This window comes from Pieris napi, chromosome 1 (genome assembly GCF_905475465.1).
Source record: "Pieris napi chromosome 1, ilPieNapi1.2, whole genome shotgun sequence".
In the NCBI taxonomy this organism is placed as follows: domain Eukaryota; kingdom Metazoa; phylum Arthropoda; class Insecta; order Lepidoptera; family Pieridae; genus Pieris; species Pieris napi.
The window spans coordinates 13,441,059-13,466,267 of NC_062234.1; the positions used below are offsets into that span (position 1 = coordinate 13,441,059).

The 25,209-nt window shown below is 33.9% G+C and overlaps 5 protein-coding genes across 7 annotated transcripts; 4 read left to right on the plus strand and 1 right to left on the minus strand.

The window, feature by feature from the left end:
- The first annotated feature begins 1,111 nt into the window (after positions 1-1,111).
- LOC125053016 (transitional endoplasmic reticulum ATPase TER94) lies at positions 1,112-9,793 on the plus strand. Its single transcript, XM_047654187.1, has 15 exons — positions 1,112-1,261; positions 1,581-1,686; positions 1,976-2,229; positions 2,733-2,925; positions 3,084-3,294; positions 3,818-4,030; positions 4,611-4,804; positions 5,380-5,544; positions 5,722-5,929; positions 6,568-6,695; positions 6,832-6,997; positions 7,347-7,516; positions 8,199-8,336; positions 8,618-8,772; positions 9,022-9,793. Exons 1-15 carry the CDS (start codon positions 1,245-1,247, stop codon positions 9,119-9,121), a joined length of 2,418 nt encoding a protein of 805 aa, XP_047510143.1. The 5' UTR covers positions 1,112-1,244; the 3' UTR covers positions 9,122-9,793.
- Positions 9,794-10,818: 1,025 nt separating this feature from the next.
- On the plus strand, positions 10,819-13,028 carry LOC125053026. The gene has a single exon (XM_047654198.1). The coding sequence runs from the start codon at positions 10,872-10,874 to the stop codon at positions 13,026-13,028; it is 2,157 nt and encodes a 718-aa protein (XP_047510154.1). The 5' UTR covers positions 10,819-10,871.
- Positions 13,029-13,263: 235 nt separating this feature from the next.
- On the minus strand, positions 13,264-18,184 carry LOC125053033. Its single transcript, XM_047654212.1, has 6 exons — positions 17,799-18,184; positions 17,452-17,575; positions 16,822-17,105; positions 15,741-15,916; positions 15,193-15,322; positions 13,264-13,893 (listed from the first exon to the last, which is right to left on the minus strand). The coding sequence occupies exons 1-6, from the start codon at positions 17,919-17,921 to the stop codon at positions 13,327-13,329; spliced, it is 1,404 nt and encodes a 467-aa protein (XP_047510168.1). The 5' UTR covers positions 17,922-18,184; the 3' UTR covers positions 13,264-13,326.
- Positions 18,185-18,683: 499 nt separating this feature from the next.
- LOC125053045 (ninjurin-2) lies at positions 18,684-23,377 on the plus strand. 3 transcript variants are annotated; one of them, XM_047654241.1, is made up of 4 exons: positions 18,684-19,058; positions 20,166-20,342; positions 22,437-22,709; positions 23,038-23,377. In XM_047654241.1, the coding sequence occupies exons 1-3, from the start codon at positions 19,026-19,028 to the stop codon at positions 22,668-22,670; spliced, it is 444 nt and encodes a 147-aa protein (XP_047510197.1). In that variant the 5' UTR covers positions 18,684-19,025; the 3' UTR covers positions 22,671-22,709; positions 23,038-23,377. The 3 variants fall into 3 exon arrangements, with proteins under 3 accessions (XP_047510197.1, XP_047510187.1, XP_047510180.1); XM_047654231.1 differs by lacking the exon at positions 22,437-22,709 and having other exon boundaries at positions 18,925-19,058; XM_047654224.1 differs by lacking the exons at positions 18,684-19,058; positions 22,437-22,709 and adding an exon at positions 19,454-19,680.
- Positions 23,378-23,936: 559 nt separating this feature from the next.
- On the plus strand, positions 23,937-25,025 carry LOC125051354 (dihydropteridine reductase). The gene has a single exon (XM_047651611.1). It carries the CDS (start codon positions 24,260-24,262, stop codon positions 24,962-24,964), a length of 705 nt encoding a protein of 234 aa, XP_047507567.1. The 5' UTR covers positions 23,937-24,259; the 3' UTR covers positions 24,965-25,025.
- The last annotated feature ends 184 nt before the right edge of the window (positions 25,026-25,209 follow it).

Genomic DNA, 25,209 nt, shown 5'->3' on the forward strand with positions numbered 1-25,209 from the left:
TCAGATTAAAGTAATAAAAAAAAGTTTGAACGACAGTTAAACTCAATAACCCATATCAATAATCTTCATACTATTAAATAATTATTGTTCCTGAAAATATCGTCACAAAGGTTCGTGAAATAGGCCTACCGGGGATACCAGGTTAAAAAAAACGCGCCGAGTACACTACCTCACAGGTGGTGAGGAAATGTGTGCATATTATGTAGAACGTGATTCTTACAAGCGCAATATCTGGGAAATAGTGAGTCTTAGAGAAAAAAATCATAGGGACCATTTTTTTAGAGAATTTTAAGATCTACAACTGCGCTCTGAGGTACTTTTCGATAAAACTTACCGTTTTCGAGAAAAATCCAAAAAACCTAAAATTTTGACCTTTGACCCCGAATAAGTCGCTAAGCTCACATGGGACTGATGGGGACTTTTGACACTTTATTCCTTGTGGTAAACCTAAGGTCTCTACGAAAATTTGGCTTTGTCGGAATTTTCTTTATTTGATCACTATTTTTATGTCTAAAATGACCGGGCTATATACACTATACTGACACCATTCATGACCATTTCACACATTCTGTCTGACAGTTTAATCACAGACTAGAAAAACTGAACATCAATACATATTTAAACATTTAAATGTCTATACCCTACGCTTAAATTTATATTTTATCTTCTTTCACGTCTACGATCAAAAGTTGCGGCCTCATTTAGTTCTCTTTCTACACAGACTCTAATATACATAGAATTAATTGTCAAAGTAGAGGTTGTATCAAGAAATAATGCATTCATAAAGGTAAATTTAAACTTTTAGGTTTATTGTAGTAATGGTAAATTGATTAATTACAATGTCATTGCCCGGTCGTAGACCTATCATTTCAAGATATAACTCTGCAGCAAGTAAATCAGAATAATATGTTTTTTGTAAAATATTTATGATTGCTATTATTTCAATCACAATCAATGTGCATTATCCGTTAGCATGTATAAGAGAAGATTTAGAGAAGTTTAAATTGCAAATAAAAATAGTCTTGTGTTTTTTTTTTTTTTGCAACTATTGTAGCAGATCATAGACAACTAAACTGTACTCTGTGTCTGTTTCATTATATTTTCATGCATGGCAATATCGATCGACAGAACAAATGAAATACGGCAACGTCACGCTTTCATGAAGTGTTAAAACTTGAAGTGAATAGTCATTCGGCGTTTTTAAAATTGTATAAAATTATTTAAAACTTTATATTCTTCTCAAAATGGCTGATAACAAAAGGTAAGATGAATTTTAATCAAATTTCGCTGATGAAAATAAGCACTGCGTTCTTATTCGTTTCTTTATGTAATAACATAGCAACAAAACTTTGAAAATTGGCTTGTCATCATGTCTAACAATGGTCTAAATGTAAAAATTTTACAATATCATCACAGTTTTTGTTCGAAATTTGTCTCTTACATTTAGTTATAAGTAGATAACAATTAATTAGGAGACTATTATTTCACATCTGTAATAATACCCCACAGGGGCGAGTCTTAGTAACAACAATTAACGCTAGTTAATTGCTATATATATATATCTTATGTATTTGTAACAGTCCCGATGATCTCTCTACCGCAATTCTCCGGCGTAAGGATAGACCTAACCGCTTGATCGTCGAAGAAGCCGTCAGCGATGATAATTCAGTGGTGGCGTTATCACAGGTTAGTCCTTTGTAATAATTAGTTATGCCATTGCATAAATATCACTCCAATTAGAAGTTTAAAATTGCAAATAATTCCAAAGGACATGAAAGAATTAACTGACATTTAGAGGTCTTTTGAGTGCATTGACCTTCGGCTTTCATATTTTAGACAAAGATTTAAGCTGTGTATCAAGTATAGTTTATTAAATATCTTTCTTTCTTTAGCACTACTAGACTTGGTTTTTTTCTTGCCACATCTTGTAAGATGACATACCTAGCAGTAACTATAAATATAAATTTAATCATAGGCAAAAATGGAGCAGCTCCAACTCTTCAGAGGTGACACAGTCTTGTTGAAAGGAAAGCGCCGTAAAGAGACAGTGTGTATTGTCCTCTCAGATGACAATTGCCCTGATGAGAAGATTCGCATGAATCGTGTTGTCAGAAACAATTTAAGAGTTCGGCTGTCTGATGTCGTATCAATAGCACCATGCCCATCAGTCAAGTATGGAAAACGAGTACACATTTTGCCGATTGATGATTCAGTTGAAGGATTAACAGGGTAAGCCTTTTTCATAAATTAAAATTTAACTTATTAATGGTCAATAAAGACTAACAATGGAATCTGACCCTTCATTTAATAGAAGTAGAACTTTGTTTGGGTTCACAACTGAATTCTTTTTAGTCATTAAAATGAGATATCATGAAATGGTAATATATACAAAGAAATGATACTTTATTTAGTTTAAAGGAATGCAATGCTTTATAACCTGATATAGTAAATTGTTTATGAGTACAGTATTAAAAAATAAGTATGATACTTGCATATTATTATTATAGTTGTGAGTTTCATTGTCATGAGTTTTTAGATTATTTTTGCCTATCCTTGCCTTGACAGTATCACCACATTTGTTTAAAATACAAAACAATATTTGCAATTAAATAAAAATAATAATATTTTTATGCTATTGATTGATGCAGTCATCTGTGGTGTATTTCATATGCATGCATGCAATGCATGAAAATACCTGCAGACAGCATATAAATATATTAAATTATTTACAGAAATCTGTTTGAAGTGTTCCTGAAGCCATACTTCATGGAAGCCTACCGACCCATACACCGTGACGATACATTTATGGTTCGTGGTGGTATGCGCGCTGTCGAGTTCAAAGTTGTAGAGACAGACCCTGCTCCATACTGCATTGTAGCACCTGACACTGTCATACATTGTGAGGGTGATCCCATTAAGCGTGAGGTCAGTAATTAAAAATATGTTCTATAATAGAAAAAAGAACCATTTTTTATGGTATTCTATAGTTTAGGGTGTTTTTAATTATATTAGTAAATATTTCATCTGTTATACCTAAATGTCTTGCAAACTAGCCTTATTTTATCTAAATCTTTCCTCCATAGGAAGAGGAGGAGGCACTTAACGCTGTGGGCTATGATGACATTGGTGGGTGTCGTAAGCAGCTTGCTCAGATCAAAGAGATGGTTGAGCTGCCACTGCGACACCCATCTCTCTTCAAAGCTATTGGTGTGAAGCCACCACGTGGTATTCTCATGTACGGACCACCTGGTACTGGAAAGACTCTTATTGCACGAGCTGTTGCTAATGAAACAGGTAAGAAAATTTCGGGTTTGAATTTGTGTGAAATTATCTGTAATCACAAGCCAAGCTTGTTATAGTGGTTTACAAACTTGTCTCTGAATTTAATCTAAGGTTCCAATCTAAAATATAAAAATAAATCATCAACATGTGTCATCCATTTTAAAGATGACTATGCACATCTTATCTTTTCTTTCCATGATATTAATGAGAAACATAAATACATTTTGAGGAAAATATATTTTTGTTAATTTGTATTTCTATTTCTATACCAAATTTATTAAGAATAAAATATACCAAAGTAATAGTTTATCATTATTTATTTGTAACTCTGAATTATATAAAACATTTATAACTTTCATCTTGTTTTTGTTTTTTTAGTTAACTATAACAGTGCCTTCAACATTTTACTCTCAAATATATGGTTATTTATTTATTAAACAATAAGTAGTTTCTTTAGATATAAAAAAAATTCTTACTACACATAAATTCTTAATAACATACACAGCTGCATTAACTGACAAATTATTTGTTATAGGTGCTTTCTTCTTCCTAATCAACGGTCCAGAGATTATGTCCAAGCTTGCTGGTGAATCTGAGTCCAACCTCCGTAAAGCTTTTGAAGAGGCAGACAAGAACTCCCCAGCCATCATCTTCATTGACGAATTGGATGCTATTGCCCCTAAGAGGGAGAAGACTCACGGTGAAGTCGAAAGGCGTATTGTGTCACAGCTCTTGACTCTCATGGATGGTATGTTGTATTAATTAATTAGTAATGTTTTGTAATGTACAACCTTTTTAGGTCTGGGCCTCAGATTTCTGTATCTGTTTCGTGATCATTTGTCAATCTAATAGGCAAGTAGGTGATCAGCCTCCTATACTTGACACACGCCGTCGCCTTTTTGGGTCCAAGGCAAGCCGGTTTCCTCGCGTTGTTTTCCTTCACCGTTCGAACGAATGTTTAATGTTAGTTGTAGTATAGGCTCATAACAAATAGTTAAACAAGCTTGTTAATATTTATTATCTTAATATAGATACAGTCACAACCGTTTACGACTACATCGTTTAGAACAACATACCGATTATATTGACCAAAATCAAAGGTCCCGGCTGAATTCTATTTAGGTTTCTACTTAATAACAACGTCATCGGCTGTTACGACTATCGGTTTTTACCAAATATGAGTAGTCCCTTCGATGTCGTTATATCAGATTTTGACTGTACATTAAGCATGTTATTCTTGACTCAGAATAGTTATCCATGTTTATATTTTTTTTTAAATTCCTATAAAAACATTTTAACTTCAACAAAAATATACTAAACACCAATAGGTATGAAAAAATCATCCCACGTGATCGTAATGGCGGCGACCAACCGCCCCAATTCGATTGACGCAGCGTTACGTCGTTTCGGGCGATTCGACCGCGAAATTGATATCGGAATACCGGACGCCACAGGCCGCCTTGAAATCCTACGTATACACACCAAGAACATGAAGCTGGGCGATGATGTTGATTTGGAACAGGTAGGTTTTCTTTTACACAACCTTTTACAACGTGACCTGTTCAGGAACACTTCAAGAGAAGAAAAGATTTTTTTTAAATTCTTTTGACGTGATAACGTCTTTAAAATCGTTTTAGTCAGGTGACATGTTCAGAAACTTGTGTCACACCAAAACCTCACGAGCGCGATCGCAGGTATAACGAGAGAGAGACGGACCGATCTCCCGTCTCATCTCGAGCGCTGCCAGTCATTCCGTGAATGTATGAAGAAAAATGTATATCATAGTCGAATAAGTAAACTTGTCATTTTACACCCGAAATTTATCATCAAAAGCGTGAATAAAACTATAGATGTAATTTAAAATTTGAAAAAATTGTTATCTTCATTAATTCCTTACTTCCCAAAAACTTATATCACCAATAAGACGTTATCACGTAAACATCTCGATCGTAAACCTACTTTACAAACAACCAATATTTTTTTTATTTATTCGTACTTCATTACGTTAAAAGGGCGGCCTCATCTTACTTAGAACTCAAGAAGAGACTTTCAGTAATAAAGTATTTCATGTATCTTGTTTTCTCTTTGTGTTAACAGATAGCAGCAGAATCTCACGGTCACGTTGGTGCTGACTTGGCTTCGCTGTGCTCAGAGGCTGCTCTCCAGCAAATTAGAGAGAAGATGGATCTTATTGACCTTGAGGACGACCAGATTGATGCCGAGGTGCTCAACTCTTTGGCTGTCTCCATGGACAACTTCCGTGTAAGTTTTCTTTCTTGGTGACTTTTACTTTGTAGAGAATACTTTCGTTTCGTAGGCCAATGTTTTAGTTTTAAAGATCTTAAATATATGCTATATTTTATTTTTATTACTAAAAAAAATAATTGCAAAAATCAGTACAAATTATAATAATACCATTTTATCATATTAAAATTTCAGTACGCTATGACCAAGTCGTCGCCATCTGCTCTCCGTGAGACCGTAGTGGAGGTGCCCAACGTATCATGGACCGACATCGGAGGTCTCCAGAACGTTAAGAGGGAGCTCCAAGAGCTGGTTCAGTACCCGGTGGAACACCCTGACAAGTTCTTGAAGTTTGGTATGCAGCCATCTCGTGGAGTTCTCTTCTATGGACCGCCTGGTTGTGGTAAGTTTTGATGTCTTATATTATTAATAATAAACTAGGTGATCCGGCAAACTTCGTGCCGTCTAACAATCAATTTTCTGAAAGTAATACAATGATACTAAATAAATTTTTTGTTCATTACTTTATTAAATGCAAATTCAAAAATCATTTATACATAAATGTTCATATGAACGTTTACATTTATTGCCAAATCAAGGGCGTAGAACGGAAGAGAAGAACTGGCAATAAACTCTCCGCTACTCTTTTAAGAAATTATCACAAAACGAAAATATAAGCACGCACGCATAATTTTTTTTTATTACAACCAATATATATGTCAATTATTTTTCATTATTGATTTTATTTCTCTTTATATTCTGTTATTATTCAATTTATTATGTAAAATTCTTAAAAGGCCGGCAACGCACTCGCGAGCCCTCTGGCGTTGATAGTGTCAATGTCCATGGTATCACTTAACATCAGGTGAGCCTCCTTTCCGTTTGCCCCCTGTTCTATAAGAAAAAAAAATCTATATTCATAAATATTAACCATATAAAAGTGTCAATGAAACAAAATGTTAGCCGTCTTATTTGCGTGTCTGATCTTTTCCCTTATAGGATTTTAGGCAAATTGATTACCATAATATTATCATTGTACAGGTAAGACCCTGCTGGCCAAGGCTATTGCCAACGAGTGTCAGGCTAACTTCATCTCGGTGAAAGGCCCGGAACTACTCACCATGTGGTTTGGAGAATCCGAGGCTAACGTGCGAGATATCTTCGACAAGGTAAAAGAAATCAATTTTTAAATTATCATTTTGTTTGAAGTTATTTTTTAGATGAAATTGAGAAGCAGCTTACAAATATGTAATTATTTTATTCCTTTTCATAAGTGTTATTTTTTTTAATTGATTGAATTCTTAGGCCCGTTCCGCATCCCCCTGCGTGTTGTTCTTCGACGAGCTGGACTCGATCGCCAAATCCCGAGGGGGCTCCGTTTCGGATGCCGGAGGAGCCGCAGACAGGGTCATCAACCAGATTCTCACAGAGATGGACGGCATGGGGGCTAAGAAGAATGTCTTCATCATCGGTGAGTAGACCCAATGAAGTCCTACTAAAACATGAACGTATCTAGAAATAACATTAATTTAATTCGAGTTTTGTTTAATAGCTGTACTTAGAGTAGTTCATTATGGGTTACCGGTTTCTTAAACAGTTTAGATTAAAATATATTCAACACAAATACGATGTAAAATTCCTTAATATGATGCTAATCAATTATTAACTTATTGGGTGTTAAATTTTCTAGATTTAATTTCGGTCGATTCGACCTATATTTTTTTTGTTTGTGTTTGTGGGTAGGAGGAGAGGTCTTGAAATATATTTACTTAATTATTACTATTATTAATATAATGGGTAACCATACTTTAACGATTCAGGCGCCACAAACCGTCCGGACATAATCGATCCCGCTATTCTTCGTCCGGGACGTCTGGACCAGCTGATTTACATTCCTCTGCCCGACGAGAAGTCCCGCGAGGCCATTCTGCGAGCCAATCTCCGCAAGTCGCCTATCGCCAAGGACGTTGATCTTACTTACATCGCTAAGGTATTATATACTTTTTTAATTACCTATGTATTTATATAACCTTAAAAGAACTAATGTAGGATATTTGTCAAAGTACATTTCTTCATAGAGAATGTGACTTAGAGCGAGAACACATGCACCGGGCTTTGCAGGCGCTCGACTAGCGTTAGAATTACGTTTTCTTAAAACTTTATTTTTATAATCGGGACTTTCCATATCCCTAATTGGTCTCTTTTCGATTTCATCGATAATTCGTAATTCGATAATACGTCCTCCATTTTCGTCAACGTGGGTCCGCTCTTAACGAAAGCGCGCGTTCTAATGTTCAACAAAATGGCCGCTCATGTATCATGAAGCGCGCGGCAAACCCTTGCGCAACGCTCGTTCTAACAAATCTGTAAATGGCGCAAACACAACACTTCAATCAGACCTCGTATTTCTTACAACGTTACCAAAGGCGCAAAAACGTCTAATTTGTACTCGCTCCAATTTTACTTTTACTGCCAGTTATTTTTGTGTAAGGTAAAAACTAAAAAGTCATAATTTTTATCAATTTCTGTTCACCATAGGCGTATACAAGCGACCCAAAGCGAGCCTGAAATTAACTTGATTTGTTTTCTAACTCTTCATACATATTAGATTATATTGTTTTGAATGGTATTTACGAGGCAATATTTTGGAATTAAGAATATGTTCATAACAGGTTACCCAAGGATTCAGTGGTGCTGATCTGACAGAGATATGCCAACGCGCGTGTAAGCTGGCCATCAGACAGGCCATCGAGGCTGACATTCAGAAGGAGAGGTCGCGCCAACAGCAGGCCGCCGCTGCGGTTATGGATGTGAGTGTATTTAATATATATATTTGTAGCTTTTTCTATGGAAACAGTAAACTCTGTACTTGGGCCTTTATACCAATTTTTTTTTTTACGGAATCTTGCCTATACTAGAAACACTCGTACATTGGTACATAAAGAAAAATAATATTTGTTTTAATGTGACAAACACTTAACATACAAATATATCTAGCAAATAATATATTCTATTTCATAAAATCTTATGATTGAATTTAGGTCATAAACTATTTAGTACTTTTTATTGACGATTCCACGAATTGTGTTAGATGGATGAAGAAGACCCGGTGCCGGAGATAAGCCGCGCCCACTTCGAAGAGGCCATGAAGTTCGCACGTCGTTCGGTGTCAGACAACGACATTCGCAAGTACGAGATGTTCGCGCAGACGCTGCAGCAAAGTCGTGGTTTCGGCACTAACTTCAGGTAATATAAAATAGCAATACGTTAATATAGCAATAATATTAAATTCTGTTGAATTTTTAATCTTTAGATTTTTTTTTTTGTATTAAAACTAATTTGATAATCATGAATGTAGAAAATAGAAGTTTTTATTTATTTGTTGTGTCCTCCAGTATTTTACATTAAAACACAGTTAAGAGTTAATACCACTCCATCAATACGGATCAATTCTTTGATAAGTTGTCATAATAAATATTTTGTAACTATTTATAGATTCCCAACAAGCGGCGGTGCATCAGGCGGAACGGGCACTTCGGGCGGAGACCAGCCCACCTTCCAAGAAGAAGGCGCAGATGATGATCTCTATAGCTAGATCCATTTAGAAAGACGGACTTACATACATGTGGGAGGGGATAGTACCTTTGTATGCCTAAGAAATATAGTTTGGATAGACGTTGTTGTTTTGATCGAAGCGCGAAGGATTTACTTAAATTATCGTCTCATGTCTTCGGCATTTGTCCGGGTTTAACGCCAGTATTACACATTTAAATAAAACTCTTACGTATTTCTATTATTTACATAACTCGCCGTCTCTCAGCGGAAAAGCACTCGAACGTCGAGTTATGTAAATATTGAAATGAATTCTCGTTTATATCCGACCATTTGTAAGCTGCATTTAAAGTACAGAAATTGATCAGCTGGTACACAAATCTTCGAGCATTCCCAAATATCGGACCTATTTACGATCACGACTTGTCCAAAGATTTGAGATTATGTGTATGTTTGGCCGTCAGTATCGTCGAAAATAAACGATATCCTCGAATAACTTGGATCGTTGATTTTTGATGAGTTTCAGTTATAGGATATATTTAAGAAATGTATAAGGGTTGAATCACGAGCGTTAGCCGGTGCAAATACCTGCACAATACTTATTGTATTTTATATTTGGCCGAATGTCACAAAAACACGTATTGTCAACGCGAAGCCAAAACAGGCATTACACAGTATCGCAGTGATTTTTTAATTAAATATTTTATAGATCTAATGATGTTTTATTTCTTAACCCTCTATAGTAATTCCCTACCTTTTTGGTGCCATGCCCCACCTTCCCCTTACTAAAATTCTTATGTCCCCTCCATCCCTATTAATATACATAATTTTTATATAAATAATTGAAATGTTCACTTAAGAAACATTTAATGATAAGTTTGAGGAAGAAATTACTGGTAAATTATTAACGACAAACAGTGAATAAATTTTCAGAACATTGAATATCCTCCCTTAATAGAATTGCCCCCCTGTGGGGCCCCACGTTGGGAAACTGCTCTATACTATGTAGGTCACTACTGAATTTGTTTTGGGACCTTAATAAAAGATACCAGGGAAAGGATCGATGTTATTGCAATGGCCCTATATGCAGCTAAATACGACTACAATATATTCACACGTTACCTCTACCAGAGACACTTTGGAGTGATGTATCTCTTACATCCGCGACCCTGTTTGGGTATGGATGGTGGATTATGACCGGGTAATGCCTGAGAAGAGAGAGGGCTATATCAGTATACCTATTTAGGATTCCTACGGGTCGGGCGCATAATAGAGTGGACATAAAAGAGACAGGGTCTGCCGGTTCTAAGGAAGAATATGAGAAGGAATTGTCAACTGTTAGATGTACGCGCACACACCAGTTTGGCGAGAGGTAGACCTATTTGTTAGTACTCCGATAGAGAAACCAAAAGTTGCTTGATTTATTAAATATAGATTTATCCCAGTGTAGGTATTATTGTGTAGTTCTTTCGCATGAGTAATAACGGTGTTGTTAGAAATAAATATTTAATTCTATGTAAGGCATATTGTTTCTTTGAGATCATGCTGAATTATCCTTGTACTTATTCAAAATGTTAGTTGATTTGATTTCCGGGGAAACAAAAATATTTCAGCATATTGGGAGTTACGAATTTGTTTTTGAAAATAAATGACCATTGATATTTTTTTGTTGTAGATTTACCTATCTACATATAGGTTTATATTTGTATAATGTCAAAGTACCAACTCATTGTCAAGGGATCAATAAATGTGCCTTTTTTACACGAACAACACGCTCCTCAATTTTTTATAAAATGCCCCAATTTAGTGACAATTATTACCAGCGCAAATGTTTCTTCGAACGAGACCAAGTGCCAACGCAGAGCGTGATGAAGAATAAAATGACACCTCCTCTGGCTGCAGTATATTTTAAATCCATGACACCAAAACTTAAAGTTCTAGCTGGTCTTGAACCACCCATGAAGGGAGGCGGGACTGACTGGTATGTGCCACCTCGAGACATCCTACAAGGAAAAGCTGTTTTAAAGCCAGAGAAAAAAGAACATCTTGCAAAACTGGGATTTATTGGTATCGACTTTTTTGGAGACCGGTTAGTCGAACAACATTACAAAAACATGGATGAGGAAGAAAAACAAGTTCTCGAAGAAAATGACGCAAATTGGAAAAGAAAAGTGGAAATAAGTTCACGACAACAATGGGATGAGACATCCAAAGACGCCGCGAACAACAATACAACCAAAATACGAAACGCATTTGAAGAATTCAGGATAATATATACTAGCTCAATAAATAACGTTGAAGCTTTGCTATTTGATGCAGCTATTAAAGAAATAGAGACAGTTAGTGATGCAGCACACAAAAAGATGGAGGCGAAATTTAAAAAGCTCGTTAAGCAACAAGCAACGACATTATATAATTTATATGCAAATATTTTAGATAAAGAAAAAACAAGACTGAAAAATAAATTTTTGGAAAACATAGAAAAATCTCGTACGAATACAACAAATCATTTACATAATATAAATTTAGATAAACACGTAGCAGTAGAAAAGTTACGTCTTTTTGTTGAATGTCAGAATTTAGCATGCCAAGCTTATGTCGCTCTGAAGGAAAGAGAGGAATGTAGATTAGATATGGAAAAATCTGAGAATATACACCAGAAAAAAATAAGAAAGTTAAAAGAAGAAATTGCTTTGAAAGAATTCGAAATTCAACTTTCCAAAGAGAAGGAAAAGAAAAGGCAAGAGTTTATTAAAGTTTGGAAGAAAAAGGTATGTCACGTTGTCAAAAAATTTCAAGAGTTCGTTGGTTATTGCTTAAAATTATTACCGAACCATGCCGATTTCTTTATTAATATGGAGAAATTGATGTTATTACATCTTAGCGACGTCATGGAAAATCCTAGCTCTGAAAGCATTTTCAGCCCGGAGCCAGAATCGGATAAGGATCCAGTGGCGAGACCGCATCCATTTTATGTATTTTGTGATAAGGGTTTTAAACCTAACATAGATCAGAATCTCTGTCCGAAGCATTGTACGTCCAGTGCGTCGCATTTCCCGGTTGTTATTGTAAATAACAAATTGATTTACACTAAATGCGACAACTTTGACACGTTCCCGGAACAAATTAAGATGTTTATTGATGGAAATCGAGGGCAGGACAGCGATGTACTTGATGACCATGATTATACATACGATATACCCGTGAAAAGTACATCCTCCCAGCAGATTCTTGAATTAAAGCTGGAGAGCTCTATAATGCAGATATTACAAAAAGAAATACCAAATATAAGGCAGGTTCCCACCAAGTGTTGCTATTGTAAAATTCCGTATTGCTTCTGTAGTCCTTTGCACGCTTCAGAAATCATAATCCAAAAACCAATTCAACCGGAAAAACCCAGTGTAGTAGCAGAAATATCGTCAGGTGAAAAAATCACTACTCGCAAAATAGAATTGGAACATCAACGTGAGCCTAAATGGGACAGTTATATGAAATACGTCGAACCACAAAAGTGCAAATGCGGTAAAAGAGCTAAAAAACATCTGGAAGAACATTTGCCGGCATACATGAGAAAACTGTCAGCATTTGAAGAGGTGGATTTGCCCAACTATGAACCATGTCCTCTCGATACATTAAAGATTTTAGTAAAACAAGCAAGAGGAAAGAAAACTCCTCCTCCTACTCCTGAGAAGGTGGAGTCTAAGACAAAGAATGTTTGTACGCAATATTCTGATTTAGAATTTGAAGAGCTGTGTACTTGTTTCTCAGATGAAGGAATAGAAAAATTATTCCAGAAGTTAATAGTTGAATCCAGGCTATTCGACAAAGCCGCTGAGCCAAAGTTCAAGATCGTGGATGGCTCTATAGCTGGATCAGATTTAGATAAAGAACCCAGTTCCTTCGCCGAAAACAGAGCATATTCATTACGGAATTTGATTCACCGGTTCTAGAAGAGTTATTTAAGAAGGAGGACTGTATATTTTAGATACATTTATTAATTTATAAAATTGTTATTGACTGGTGTCCGCGACTTTGTATACATTAACTTTTTCCCGGCATTAGATTTAATAAAATAAAACCACAAAAAACAATCAACCGTATCTTCCATTATTCATTGTTAACCGCTCAGAATTATTAACTGGAGAAATTTATGACAGACATAAGTTAATAAGTGAAACCAGAGCACTGATTAAAATATTTATATTTTTATAAAACTATAAATATCTTAGAGCTAATAAATTCAGTCCATCACGTAACTGCATTAACTGCCATCTGTTGCAGGAGGTTCATGACGTGGCAGAACCTTTCCTTGACCTCAGTCTGCGAGCGATGCGGCAGCAGCTCACACACTCGTACTAGCACCTTATCTGACCCACCTTCCCCTTTCAAAACCTCTAGCATAGTCTTATCTTCTTCTCTCGTCCAACTCTTCACTTCACTTTTAGCATCTTTAGGCTTTTTGTCTTCTTTTTTCAAACTCATTTTTAATTCTTTAACCCTTTTATCATTCACTTTCTTTTTATCGTTAGTTTTCCCTTTTACTTTTACCTGCTTGATATCCTTTTTTGTGTTATCATTAACGTCTTTAACAGTTTTTGTGGGTGATTTGGTCTGTTTTCTGGATTTTTTGGGGGGAACCTTGCGATTTCTGTTCCTTTTAGTAGATCTTTCTTCTTCAGAGTCTGTGGGAGAGAGAAATGTGTTGGGAGCCAGCCGCCTCCAGTGGACTCGATAAGGTTCTTTGCTGTAGGGATATGTAACGCAGGCGGATCTTAATAACTTGCCGTGTTGAAGAAAGACGCGTCCGTGAAGGTACTGGAACAAGTAATAGTATCATTTAAGCCCTTTTAGACTAGACTTAAAACTTTAAAGATTTTTTTTCAAGAAGAAGAATTCACTAATTAAATGTATATGCCATAAAGTCTAAATTAGCTCAGTAATAGTATATTTCATTACGAGTGCGGAAAGCCTGTCATTGCAAAGAGTTCCGACAAACGTCGGAACAAGTTGCAATGATGGTTCCGCACGTGTACTGAACGACTATTTTTAATACAGTTGCGAAAAAATTAAGCTATTTAATAAAAACACAATAGACTCAACTAACTAATCATTTATTTCTTATAAAAGGTATAATTCCCATATTCTTTGAAATTACAGTTTTTTTACTAACTGGGGAAGTTTTAGGTTGCATATTTACCGTTTGAGACAAACTATTATTAATTTCGTATGATTGTTGTATAATATAAAAAACAACTGAACTAGCAAAGAACATTTTCATGTATATTTAATATATAATATAACAAACAACTAAACTAGCAAAGATATTTTTTGGAAAATGGCGCCAACTGTAAAAGAATATGGGCAGAGATTTTTTTTCTTCACCCATTCTGGGTAGGCAAAGGGAACTATGCCCATACAGCCAAATCTTCAGTATAATTTTTTTATTGATATGAAATTTAATGAGATGAAATGAAATGAAACCTAACCTTAAACTCATTGAATCAAATCATTAAATCTGATATTAAAACAAATTAGTAGCTTCTTTTTTGAAATATTTGCATGAATTATAAAAACCTCTATGAATTTTTTTAGTAAAAACTTCGTGGTTGTTTTTTTTCTTTTTAATAGACATTATTTTGACAGTTGGGAAAGAGAACGCACGAGTGCGGAAAAGGTAAAGAAAAAGCACGAGTGTGTAATAGCTCACATCCCGAACGCTATACGTCCCTGCAATACGACACTTTTTGAGCAACTGTATTAAAAAATACATTTCGAAGCGCTCAGATAGATAATGTACAAGGAAACGCACAACAATGAACACTATTAAACTAAATTATATCTCTGAACCTTATCACATATGTATATATATGACAATACATATGACTATATGTAAATAGTATACATATAGTCAATATCTATTACAATATGACTCTAAACCCTGGTCCCGCGCTCGAAAACCGGCTGTACCCAATGGATTTAAATTTGTGAAATTAATAATCCACGGAATCCACAACATCTAAGTTTACAGTTTGAAATATCAAAAAACAGATACAGAAATCTCAATTTAATAAAAACCTTAGTTAATTGAGGGTAGATATATGTATAAATACTTACAGCTGAATCAAGACCATCTTTTACATCCAGTTGTCTTTTCTTATCTTCCAGCTCAAACTCCCAAACATCATAGCCCTTATCACATTCCAGGCAGCTTTCATCCATAAGATCTGTACTACCCTCGTAAGCACTGAAAATCAATATTTTATATTTCTACTAACTTGACTGGCATTATTATTATAAGGTAGGTTTGTAAATATTATCAATAGTAAATTAGAGATATTCATTATTGATAATGTGATGCCGACTCATCAGCTAAACTTCGCCAAAGACCACCAAATATAAAAAGAAATTGTTCTCTTCTTAAGAATAAATAAGTAATTTAAGTTTAGTTAAAATGTGTATGGTATTATTTTTATCATCTCGGTATTTACCAATAAAGAAAAAACTAATGTGCGAAAAAATACGCGACAGTTCAATCAAGACAGTGAATCGAACTTGTAGATTGTCTCTCAGTGACAGTTACAATACATTTATCTATATTTTTTAATAATTCTTTAAAAAAAAACAAAATAGAAACGGCCATGCATGAATTTATAAAATAATACCTATCAGGCGGGCGTTCATCGGGAAACAGAGACTTAAACACCTGTGCAAGCTTAGGGTTTGACCGGAGATGAGGCAGCACCCGACTCCTCATTTCCTGGCTTGATCCATTGTTAATGCCAGCGGTGATAGCTCGTAGGATTTTACGGTACACTGTAGGTTTTCGTCCTATTGTTTTCTGGAAATATAAGTGTTATGAATAAAATATTTCTTTGATTAATTTATTTATTTAAACTTTTTTCCACATGAAATAACCTACAAGGAATCTAGTTCACCCGCTTTAGTTAATTTGGCTTGGCAGTGCTACATTTGAAAAGTTAGATTGTTGGTGAAATTTTTAGAACTTGAAGTACTCACTTTTTTCTCAAAAGATTCATTTTGAGAAAAAAGTGAGTTAGGTAATGGAAATTTTTACCTATTTTCTACACATAAGCCTATTTGCATATTATGTAGGTTTGGTACATTAAAGATTTTTACTTTCAGTTCAATTTAATATCTACACCTATGAGTAAAGGAAGTTTAAAGGAAAACAAGGAAGATTAATATATATGTATTAGTTAATAAACATCAAAATAAATAGGATATAAGGTTGGAATTGTCTGTCAAGTCAAAGCAGAAATCAGTTTACAATTTTTTTATTAATTTAACACTAACCCTAATTCATAAAACTTAAGCAGTCTTAATACTTACTTTATTAAGTATAATAATACTTTAAATAAAACTTACAATGTTATAGATTTATTAAGAAATGCACTTAATTGCAATTGGACAGAATTAGGCATAAGTGTGTAAGTTAAAAGTGTTACATAAAACTGATTCAGAAATCCACAATGTCTTACTGAATTTGATAATTACTAGTACTTTAATCTTAATAAACTTTTTAGCATTACTTAAACATAAGATAAAGCAACATATATATGACAAAATAGTATAACTAAAGTAACTTGTCTATTAGAATTATAGTAATTGAATATAAATAAATTTAAGGAAAGTAATATTCTTTTAGATTGACAAAACCAATTTATGAGCAAGGAAAGTTAAGCCTAAAGTTGAATCATATGCATAGCCAGAAAAGTATAATACCTGCAATAAAACTATAAAACTGGTCAATTGTGTCAGCACAAAATGGTCCATAAATCTACCAACTTCAGCTGCTTGCCCTGGTTTCAAAAATAGTAGAAATTCTTCAACTATATCTTTGTGTTCATCACCAAAGAGTTCCTCTATTTTTCTATATAAATCCACAGGAGTGTCCTTCCCAGGATCAAATGCTTTTAATATCATACGAAATTGTGCAAATTTATTCACTGGTAATGATGAACTTGAAAATCGGGATCTGACTTTTGAATAGTATGATCTGACCAATGCTGTAAAGAATCAGAATTGATTGCTTAGAATCATTTCATATACTGATTGTAAAAGGAATGCAAGTTACATTCAAACATAGGTTGATATTATTTTGTATACATAGCGGCACAAGCTTCCAATAATTAGGATATAAAATAATTTGGGAACACAAAACCAAACCCTAATTGTCATATATAGAAGCCTCTTTATATTTTGATATTTTTAGACTCTTTATTAATGCCTGAGGCTTATTAGTAGCTTTTAAAATATATGACATCAATTAGTTAACAATGAAGAAAATTATTTAAAAATATCTATAATTCACTTTGTAAGTTAAGTTAAGTAATAAGTAGGCATTGTTTATACCTGTTTCCAGCTGATTTTCATTAACTTTTGGTTTGTCTGATTCATTTTTGATTTTACCAATAGGTTCCTTTGATTCCTTGGGGCTTTCATTTGAAGTTCCAGCACCATTGATTATTATTTGCGTCTGAAATAATAATCTGATTGAGAAATTTTAAAATGGCAGCCACTTACCTAATGTCAGAAATTTGTTAAGGTTTATCAGTGGTGTACATCAGAATTTTCGAGGTTTTAACCGCTTTAAATCCTTGACCTAGATTTGGAGTACCACTGACACGGATTTATTTTGTAACTATTCCCAATATAACTCGCAAAAGTTACATAAAAATATCACGTACTCCCTGACTCACCTCTTGTTTACAGGGAGTTTTAGTTAATATATTCTGGGGTAAAAAGGTTGTTGTTGGCTCCAATTTATTTCCAAATGCATCCTGGCTCTCCCTGCTGAATAATACAGGCATGGAAGGTAACATTTGTAGAAATAATTTATCTTCTTCGCAGTTCTTCGAATACAATGTTCACACTTTATCACTGATCTGCTTTCTTGATTTAAGTGCCAAAAACCAATCACTTTATTATACCAAAACTTTGAAACTTTGAGACAAGCTTGTGCAATAAATACATGATTTAATATTGAATACGTATACAAGCATTTAAAAACAAATCGTATAAAAACTGGGAATATTTTTATTTGACAGACAACAAGAACGACGCGAGTCGCAACACGCAAGGCGCGAGCGGCGAAGTTTCGAAAATTCAGACGTTTCATTATATGTTTTAATAAATTATATTATGTTTATCATTTCACGATTTATACAAATATTGATATAATTTTGTATTTAATACTGTAGTAAGAATGTCAAAATCATTATTTGCACGTAAGTAATCCGCATTATCTAGTATATGGAAGTAGAGAAATGAAACGTTGTGATGCGCGCGCGCCATTTGAGATATTATAATATTATTGTAATTAAATTTATTTTTCTTAATCTGTACTGTTTATTCGATTTTCATTCACCCTACAAAATACACATAACTTTCTAAATAACCAATAATTTTAAACAGGATAATTGTATTTAGAGAAAGTTTAAAACTAATATGTATCTAGCATAACCATAATATTTAAGTTACTGAGACCTTTCTTGAAGAAGAGTTTAAGTTAAATAAAGTCACTTACACACAGTTAATATTGATTGTTGTCTTTTTAATTGTATGATTACTTTACTTACTCAGTAATTGGTTAAAGTTTAAGCTAAAACAAAACCGAGTATTTATAATATATTTACGTCAATATTATAATAATAATGGAGTCGAATTTAAGCCATTCGTGAAAAACTACATACTTCGCATAAAATTTTCTAATTTATTTACACATTTAATGATAAGATTTTTTTATATCTCATTTTAGACAATTTAATAGCAGTAGCAGTAGTAAGGCTGTTAAAATTTTGTGTTGTTAAAGCGGTTGTCTAGATACCGAATCGACCGAAGGCTATAGTGCGAGGCTCTTTATCGTTTTTTATTTTACATTTAAACAAAAGCGTGTCATGAAAGTGAAGTAAACTACTCATTGGATCATGGCTGCTATAATACCTATGGGATTAAATGGGGTAAGAGTTCACATTTAATTAGGTATATAATTAAAAATATGTTTAAGGTCTCAGTCACAGAAGAAATATTTTTAATTTTGGAATACAAAGGCAAGTATAATAAGCATAAAAAACAGTTTTAAATGCTGTTCTTTTTATTTATAAATATCTAAGCTGCATAGCATATACAAGAAGCAAACCAGAATTGAGATACCAAATTAAACAATAGTGTTAATTATAGGATATATTAAGAACGCTTAAGGGTTGGGTAAGTCGATAAATGATCGAAAATTACGAATATTCAGTATGACCTTTAAAATCGATTAGTTAAGATAGAAACTGTTTTGTTAATGATTCCTTGCAATTATACAATATTTGTACTCCGTATAATCCACAGTGTAATTAGTTTCGTGCGTGTGTCCGGATTTTTACTGGCCTCGTTACACAGGAAACCGAAATTTATGCTAAAATATTATGTTTATATCAATGCAGTTTAATTTTACACGTACTTCGGTTAACACGATTAAAAGTTGTTAAGATGTCCGAGGAAAAATCTGGAAAAAGTGAGGGCGCGAAAAAGACGATGGCGTCGAATGAAGTAAATTTTGAGCAGATGTCGATTCAGGAGGGGTCTTCTACGGAAGTGTGTATTTTCTAGTCCATTCCAACAAAAACATTTTGTTAGTGGTTAATGTCGAAAAAAATAACTCAGATATTTCTCTACTATCTCGTATTCGAAAACTTTTTGTAGTCTGTTAACTTATAAAATCCTATCGATACTAAGAATATGGATATTTATTATGATGATTGCTGAGAAAACTTAAACAATGTTTCTTAGCTTATGCACCTCAATTTAAATTCTATTCACACGGTTCCATTCTTTAGAAATTAAAACTTCATAATTGTTGTGCCAGAAATCTATTGTTTATTTAATAAAATGCGTTATATTCGTGAATATTTGAATACATTTAAAATTGTAAACTTTTTGAGTCTATAAACCTGTATTAAAAATTTCCCATAGGTATTCATTTCTACATTAGCTCTACATTAGTAATGTACGGTCTACTAACGAATGTTTCACAGGCAATTTTTTTGAAGAACTATTTTAAATGTTGATATTTTTTACAGATTAAAGGATTAGATGCTAACCGTTACGCGACAAAGAAGACCGTTGCACAAGGCTTGCTGGACATAGCTTTGTTGACATCGAATGCATCGCAGCTGAAATATATTCTCCAAGTTGGCAGCAAGCATGAGTTCTACACGCTGCTCATCACCCTCATCACGATATCTATTATTTTACAGGTAAGACATATTTAGCCATACATTTGGAACCGCCGAAGAAAAGAATTGGTTCATATTTAAATTCAACTCGCGCGCATATATTCTTGATTTTTGGTAACAGTTTTGAAAGCACGTTCTAAGGTGATGTAGAAAAGTTTATGTTTTTAAGACATACTTTTTTATTGCCTTACAATTTATATCAGAGTTCCCCAAACTTTTTTGTGTCGTAGACCCCTTGCCATGTTTTTCCGTGTTGGGTAGACCCCCTACTTACCTGATATTGATTTTCTGTAAATTTCTAACTGTAGTGAAGTTTAGTGTTGAAAACACATGTTAATTTATACATTTATTAATTGAATTTAAATTAAAACTATTCAAAATAAAATTTTGTATCTGCTATGTAAAATATACGTAGCATTAAATAAACCATAAATAAAATAACATAAGCAATAAGTCAATATTTTTAGTGAGAAGGATGTACCTGATGCTTTAATAATAAATTATCAACATTTGGCGTCAATTTTGTAACCCCCATTTTCATTCCATGGACCCCCCTCGCTGACGTAGACCCCTTGCAGGTTGTCATAGTCCCCTAGGGGTCGATATAGACCACTTTGGGAATCACTGATTTATACGAAGTAAATTAAGGGCAAATCAAATCTCATCATCAAAAATCGAAAACGTGGTAAACCGTTTATACATTTAAATAAATTTATTGAATTATTTAGGTTTGATAAATCTTGCCTTGCTTGATTCTCCTAGAGGTCGTACTTTGCTCCTTCAATTTTAAAGGAAAGCATGGAACACCCTCCCTGAGGCGAACAGTCTTCGAGACTGGAAATTTATTAGCCAGCCGTGATTGGCAGCATCATCAAGGCAACGGATGCAGGAAAATGTCAAAATAACAGTTATACCCAAATGGCAGTTATTTCACGCCTGCTACATGCTTTTAAATCGCATATATTGTTGAGTTAAAAAAATCAGGTGCTGATGGGGCTGGTACTGCTATCTTTGAACCTGCTGCACGACTGCTGCTTCCACAAGCCTCGCTACAGAACTTCAGCTAATAATATTAACTATCTCACTACAGCGACAGCATTTATCATCACGGCAATAAACATTTTGATTTCTTCTTTCGATTCATCTCTTGCCATGTATTTGCAGTTTGATGAATTGTAAAGTACTGTAGGTAAATACTCAACAGGGCAAGACACATTTCATTGATACTTTTGAAGGAAAGTTGGTGGTCAGCTTTCAACGCCAACTCGACACAATTATTGTATTGTAATAGATTGTAACATGGGTTGTACCTATGTATGTTATTGTGGGAGCTGTATTGACCCTTCTGAATCTCTTTATATTTTTTTATTCTTATTCTAGTATTCTTCCTTTAAACAATAACAGGATTTCTAAAGTTATCTAATTTTTGTACAATTAGTCAAGAACGTAAATAAAAAAAAGATTGGCACGGAACAATCGATCAAACAAAAACGGCGGATGTAAAGAATTTATTGAATTTAGCGATGCGTGTTATTAACAATAGTTATCATGCAGTAATTTATTTCAATAAAACAATACAATAAATTTAATACTTATTTCAAAATAGTAAATTAGATCTTGCGTGTATTTACTATGCATTACTTATCATTTATAATATGTATGTGGGTTATACAGACTTCACGGTCAAATTTGATTAGATACATCTTCGTGCGGGCTTTAGACCTTCCTTATTCATAGACATTTAGGCTGGCAACATGCGTACGGTTTCCTCATTAGGTTTCCTGATCCCGAATTCAGATTAGGTTTTCCGTGATCCTTGCGATCCTTTTTTTTGTATTCGGAATTTATGCCAGTGGGAATAGTAACGCTTTCAGTATAAAGTTTTCCAAGAAAAAAGCAAGTACCCACTCATTTACATCTCTGTCAAATTCAGGCTGAGTTATGAATAAGGAGGGAAAGGGCTTTTTAAATTTTTATTTAGCTAAGTCTGACTCCCGTATTTGACATAGTTCTATTCATTCGTTTCTGAATCTCAACCCCAAAGGCCCCTAAATTATTGTATAAAATGAGGTGTTGTTATATTATCATTCTCCCAATATGTAATTATTGTTTTAGCTTGTGGTCGGATTGCTATTTGTTTTAATCGGAGGATTGGATTTGAATGATCACCTGGACCAGCCATCAGCTGTCATTCTCAATGACATCATTGTTATATTTATTTTCGTCATATCTGTTATTAATATCGTGATATCCGCTTTTGGAATAGAATATTCCAACAACCCATTAGTTTTGGAACGTTTAAAATATTTGAATAATGGATATTTGAAAATAGCAAACTCGACGATTTAACGAAGAATTTAGTTTTAATCTATATAATATGGTTATAACGTTCGTTGACATACTGTTGTTTTAATAAGAAGTTTTTATTGTCACAGGTAAGCGCAGGGATCCTGGCCCTCATAACATCGTCACTGAACGCTGATAGCCATAAGAAGATCACAAACTGGCTTAATCAAATATCTGTGGGTCTGATGACAGGCGTTATTTTCTGTGACGTCATCAAAATGAATTTTGGCCTCGACCCTGCGCTATCTGAGCATGATTATTTAAAAAATATTAGTATAAGTTTAACTACATCGTAAGATAGAGATGTAAATTTTCGCACCATATTATTTGTTTTTTGTTTCTTTTTTATTTATTTTATTATTTTTTTTAGGTCCTTTCATCCATTGGTTCAGTGATACTTGGTTTTATTTTCGACATCAATCACCAACCCCACCATAAACGCGCAGAAATATTGAATAATCTTTATTTGGGCACTAAAACAGTAAGCACAGTAGTAAATGTGATGATTTCGGTATTTTATTCCCTGGATGTAACTGGAAATGGAGTTCCTGGACCCATAACAACAACTTTAAATGCTGTAATATAGCCATTCTCTCTTTTTTCTGTAAACAAAACATAAACGCATAGATGTTTTTCTGTACTAAGATTATTTTTAATTTTATAATTTTCGGTATAATATTACTTATTTTAAATAAACTTGTTAAAAATATTACAGCAAATTGTTTATGAATGTAAATGTAATGTAAATTATGTAAGATAATATAATTGTTTTATAATGTATATTACTATTATGATTGATAGGACAAAATTTATGTTTATTTGTTTATTATATCTCTTCCCTCTTAAAATAACCTTTCATTTCAATCTTTGTTTTTAGTTAAAAGTGTCATACTTACATTATTTATATGGAGGGAAAAATTTAAAACTAAAGCAACGCAAAGACAAAAACTTTTTTTTTTAAATAAGTATATAGCCTGGTAACGAGACCTTTAGACAAAAACTAGATTGCAACCATAGACTCATAAAAGTTTTTATGTTGGCAACAAATAATAAAATTTTTTAATTAATAGTCATAAAATTTATTCATTATATTTAAAAGCTGAAATAAATAAGCGTTATCATTACACAATAAAAATAAAATAAATAAGCAAGTAAAACACAATCAAATATGAAGAGACAGATTAAATTACTATGATAATTGACAGATGATATCGTAATCTGTGTCGTAGTATTATCAAATTTCAAATATCAGTTTATTAATTTTCTGTATCAATTTATTATTTATTCTAGAGTGTATAAATTTCAATATTTATTTTCCAACTAAATATTTTTTTAAAAAGGAAACTAAGATGAAACTGAAATCATATTGTAAAATTAAACAGTAACTATGTTGTCTCTGTCTCGGGACTGGTGAATGGTGAAGAGATTGTCGAGGTTAACATTTAACCGAATCGCACGGTACTCCCTACCTAACTAATCGATCATTTCACTTAGCTTCGGAGTTCGGTAGCATTCTCACTCCACAAGCCATAGCTACTCCTACTTCATACTTGTTAGTTGAAGAAAAGTCGCCGCGAAACTTAGACGTGACAATGGCAAGTGGGAGAATCGTAGTTTACGGTGGTCGTGGCGCTTTAGGCTCTGCATGTATAAACCACTTTAAAAATGCAAACTTCTGGGTTGCGAACGTTGATCTTAACCCAAATGACAAGGCAGACGTAAATATAACTGTGCCCAAGGACGGTTCCTGGTTACAGCAAGAGGAACACGTAGTTAACGAATTGGGCGCTGCACTACAAGGTCAGAAAGTGAATGCTGTGATTTGTGTCGCGGGTGGCTGGGCCGGCGGCAATGCTGCTAAGGACTTGAGTAAACAAGCGGATTTAATGTGGAGACAATCTGTATGGAGTTCGACTATAGCCGCAACTCTGGCTTCGAAATACCTGTCTCCTGGTGGTTTATTAGCTTTAACTGGTGCTAAAGCAGCTCTGGAAGCTACTCCTGGTATGATTGGTTATGGCCTTGCTAAAGCCGCTGTGCATCAACTCACTAAATCCCTAGGTGCTAAGGATTCCGGTTTACCAGAGAACTCTTTAGCTGTTGCTATTCTGCCAATAACATTAGATACAGAAATGAATAGAAAATGGATGCCCAAAGCTGATTTCAGTACATGGACACCATTAACCTTTGTTGCCGAGCTGTTTGATAAATGGTTAAAAGGAGAAAACCGGCCTGAGAGTGGAAGTCTAGTAGCATTAGTTACTAAGAATAATATTACTGAAGCTGTTGTCCAATAATCTTGCCACAATTCTAAAATATGTATTGAGATTACTTATGATTGATATTTAATGTGCTGATGGTAATTGCTTGACTATGTGGCATTTATATATAAGTTTAAAGGGAACAATCTCGTTATGTTAAGCTCAAAAATTCTTATGTGATTTATAGATATTAAATGTTGTTATAGCCTTATTTGTTTTATTGCCTGATATAAATACTTTGATGAAGCAAAAATCTTTATTTCCAATTTACTCTAAAAATG

Excerpts from the sequence above, each read along its gene's own strand:
- LOC125053026 (XM_047654198.1), top strand. The coding sequence starts at position 10,872 with ATGCCCCAATTTAGTGACAATTATTACCAGCGCAAATGTTTCTTCGAA.
- LOC125053016 (XM_047654187.1), top strand. Across the intron at positions 6,998-7,346 it reads GAAGAATGTCTTCATCATCG|GCGCCACAAACCGTCCGGAC; the intron begins GTGAGTAGACCC and ends TTAACGATTCAG. Across the intron at positions 8,337-8,617 it reads CCGCCGCTGCGGTTATGGAT|ATGGATGAAGAAGACCCGGT; the intron begins GTGAGTGTATTT and ends GAATTGTGTTAG.
- LOC125051354 (XM_047651611.1), top strand. The coding sequence starts at position 24,260 with ATGGCAAGTGGGAGAATCGTAGTTTACGGTGGTCGTGGCGCTTTAGGC.
- LOC125053045 (XM_047654224.1), top strand. The coding sequence starts at position 19,576 with ATGTCCGAGGAAAAATCTGGAAAAAGTGAGGGCGCGAAAAAGACGATG. Across the intron at positions 19,681-20,165 it reads AGGAGGGGTCTTCTACGGAA|ATTAAAGGATTAGATGCTAA; the intron begins GTGTGTATTTTC and ends TATTTTTTACAG. Across the intron at positions 20,343-23,037 it reads CGATATCTATTATTTTACAG|GTCCTTTCATCCATTGGTTC; the intron begins GTAAGACATATT and ends TATTTTTTTTAG.
- LOC125053033 (XM_047654212.1), bottom strand. The coding sequence starts at position 17,921 with ATGTTACCTTCCATGCCTGTATTATTCAGCAGGGAGAGCCAGGATGCA. Across the intron at positions 17,576-17,798 it reads AAACTCCCTGTAAACAAGAG|ACGCAAATAATAATCAATGG; the intron begins GTGAGTCAGGGA and ends TTATTATTTCAG. Across the intron at positions 15,323-15,740 it reads GATGAACGCCCGCCTGATAG|TGCTTACGAGGGTAGTACAG; the intron begins GTATTATTTTAT and ends ATTGATTTTCAG.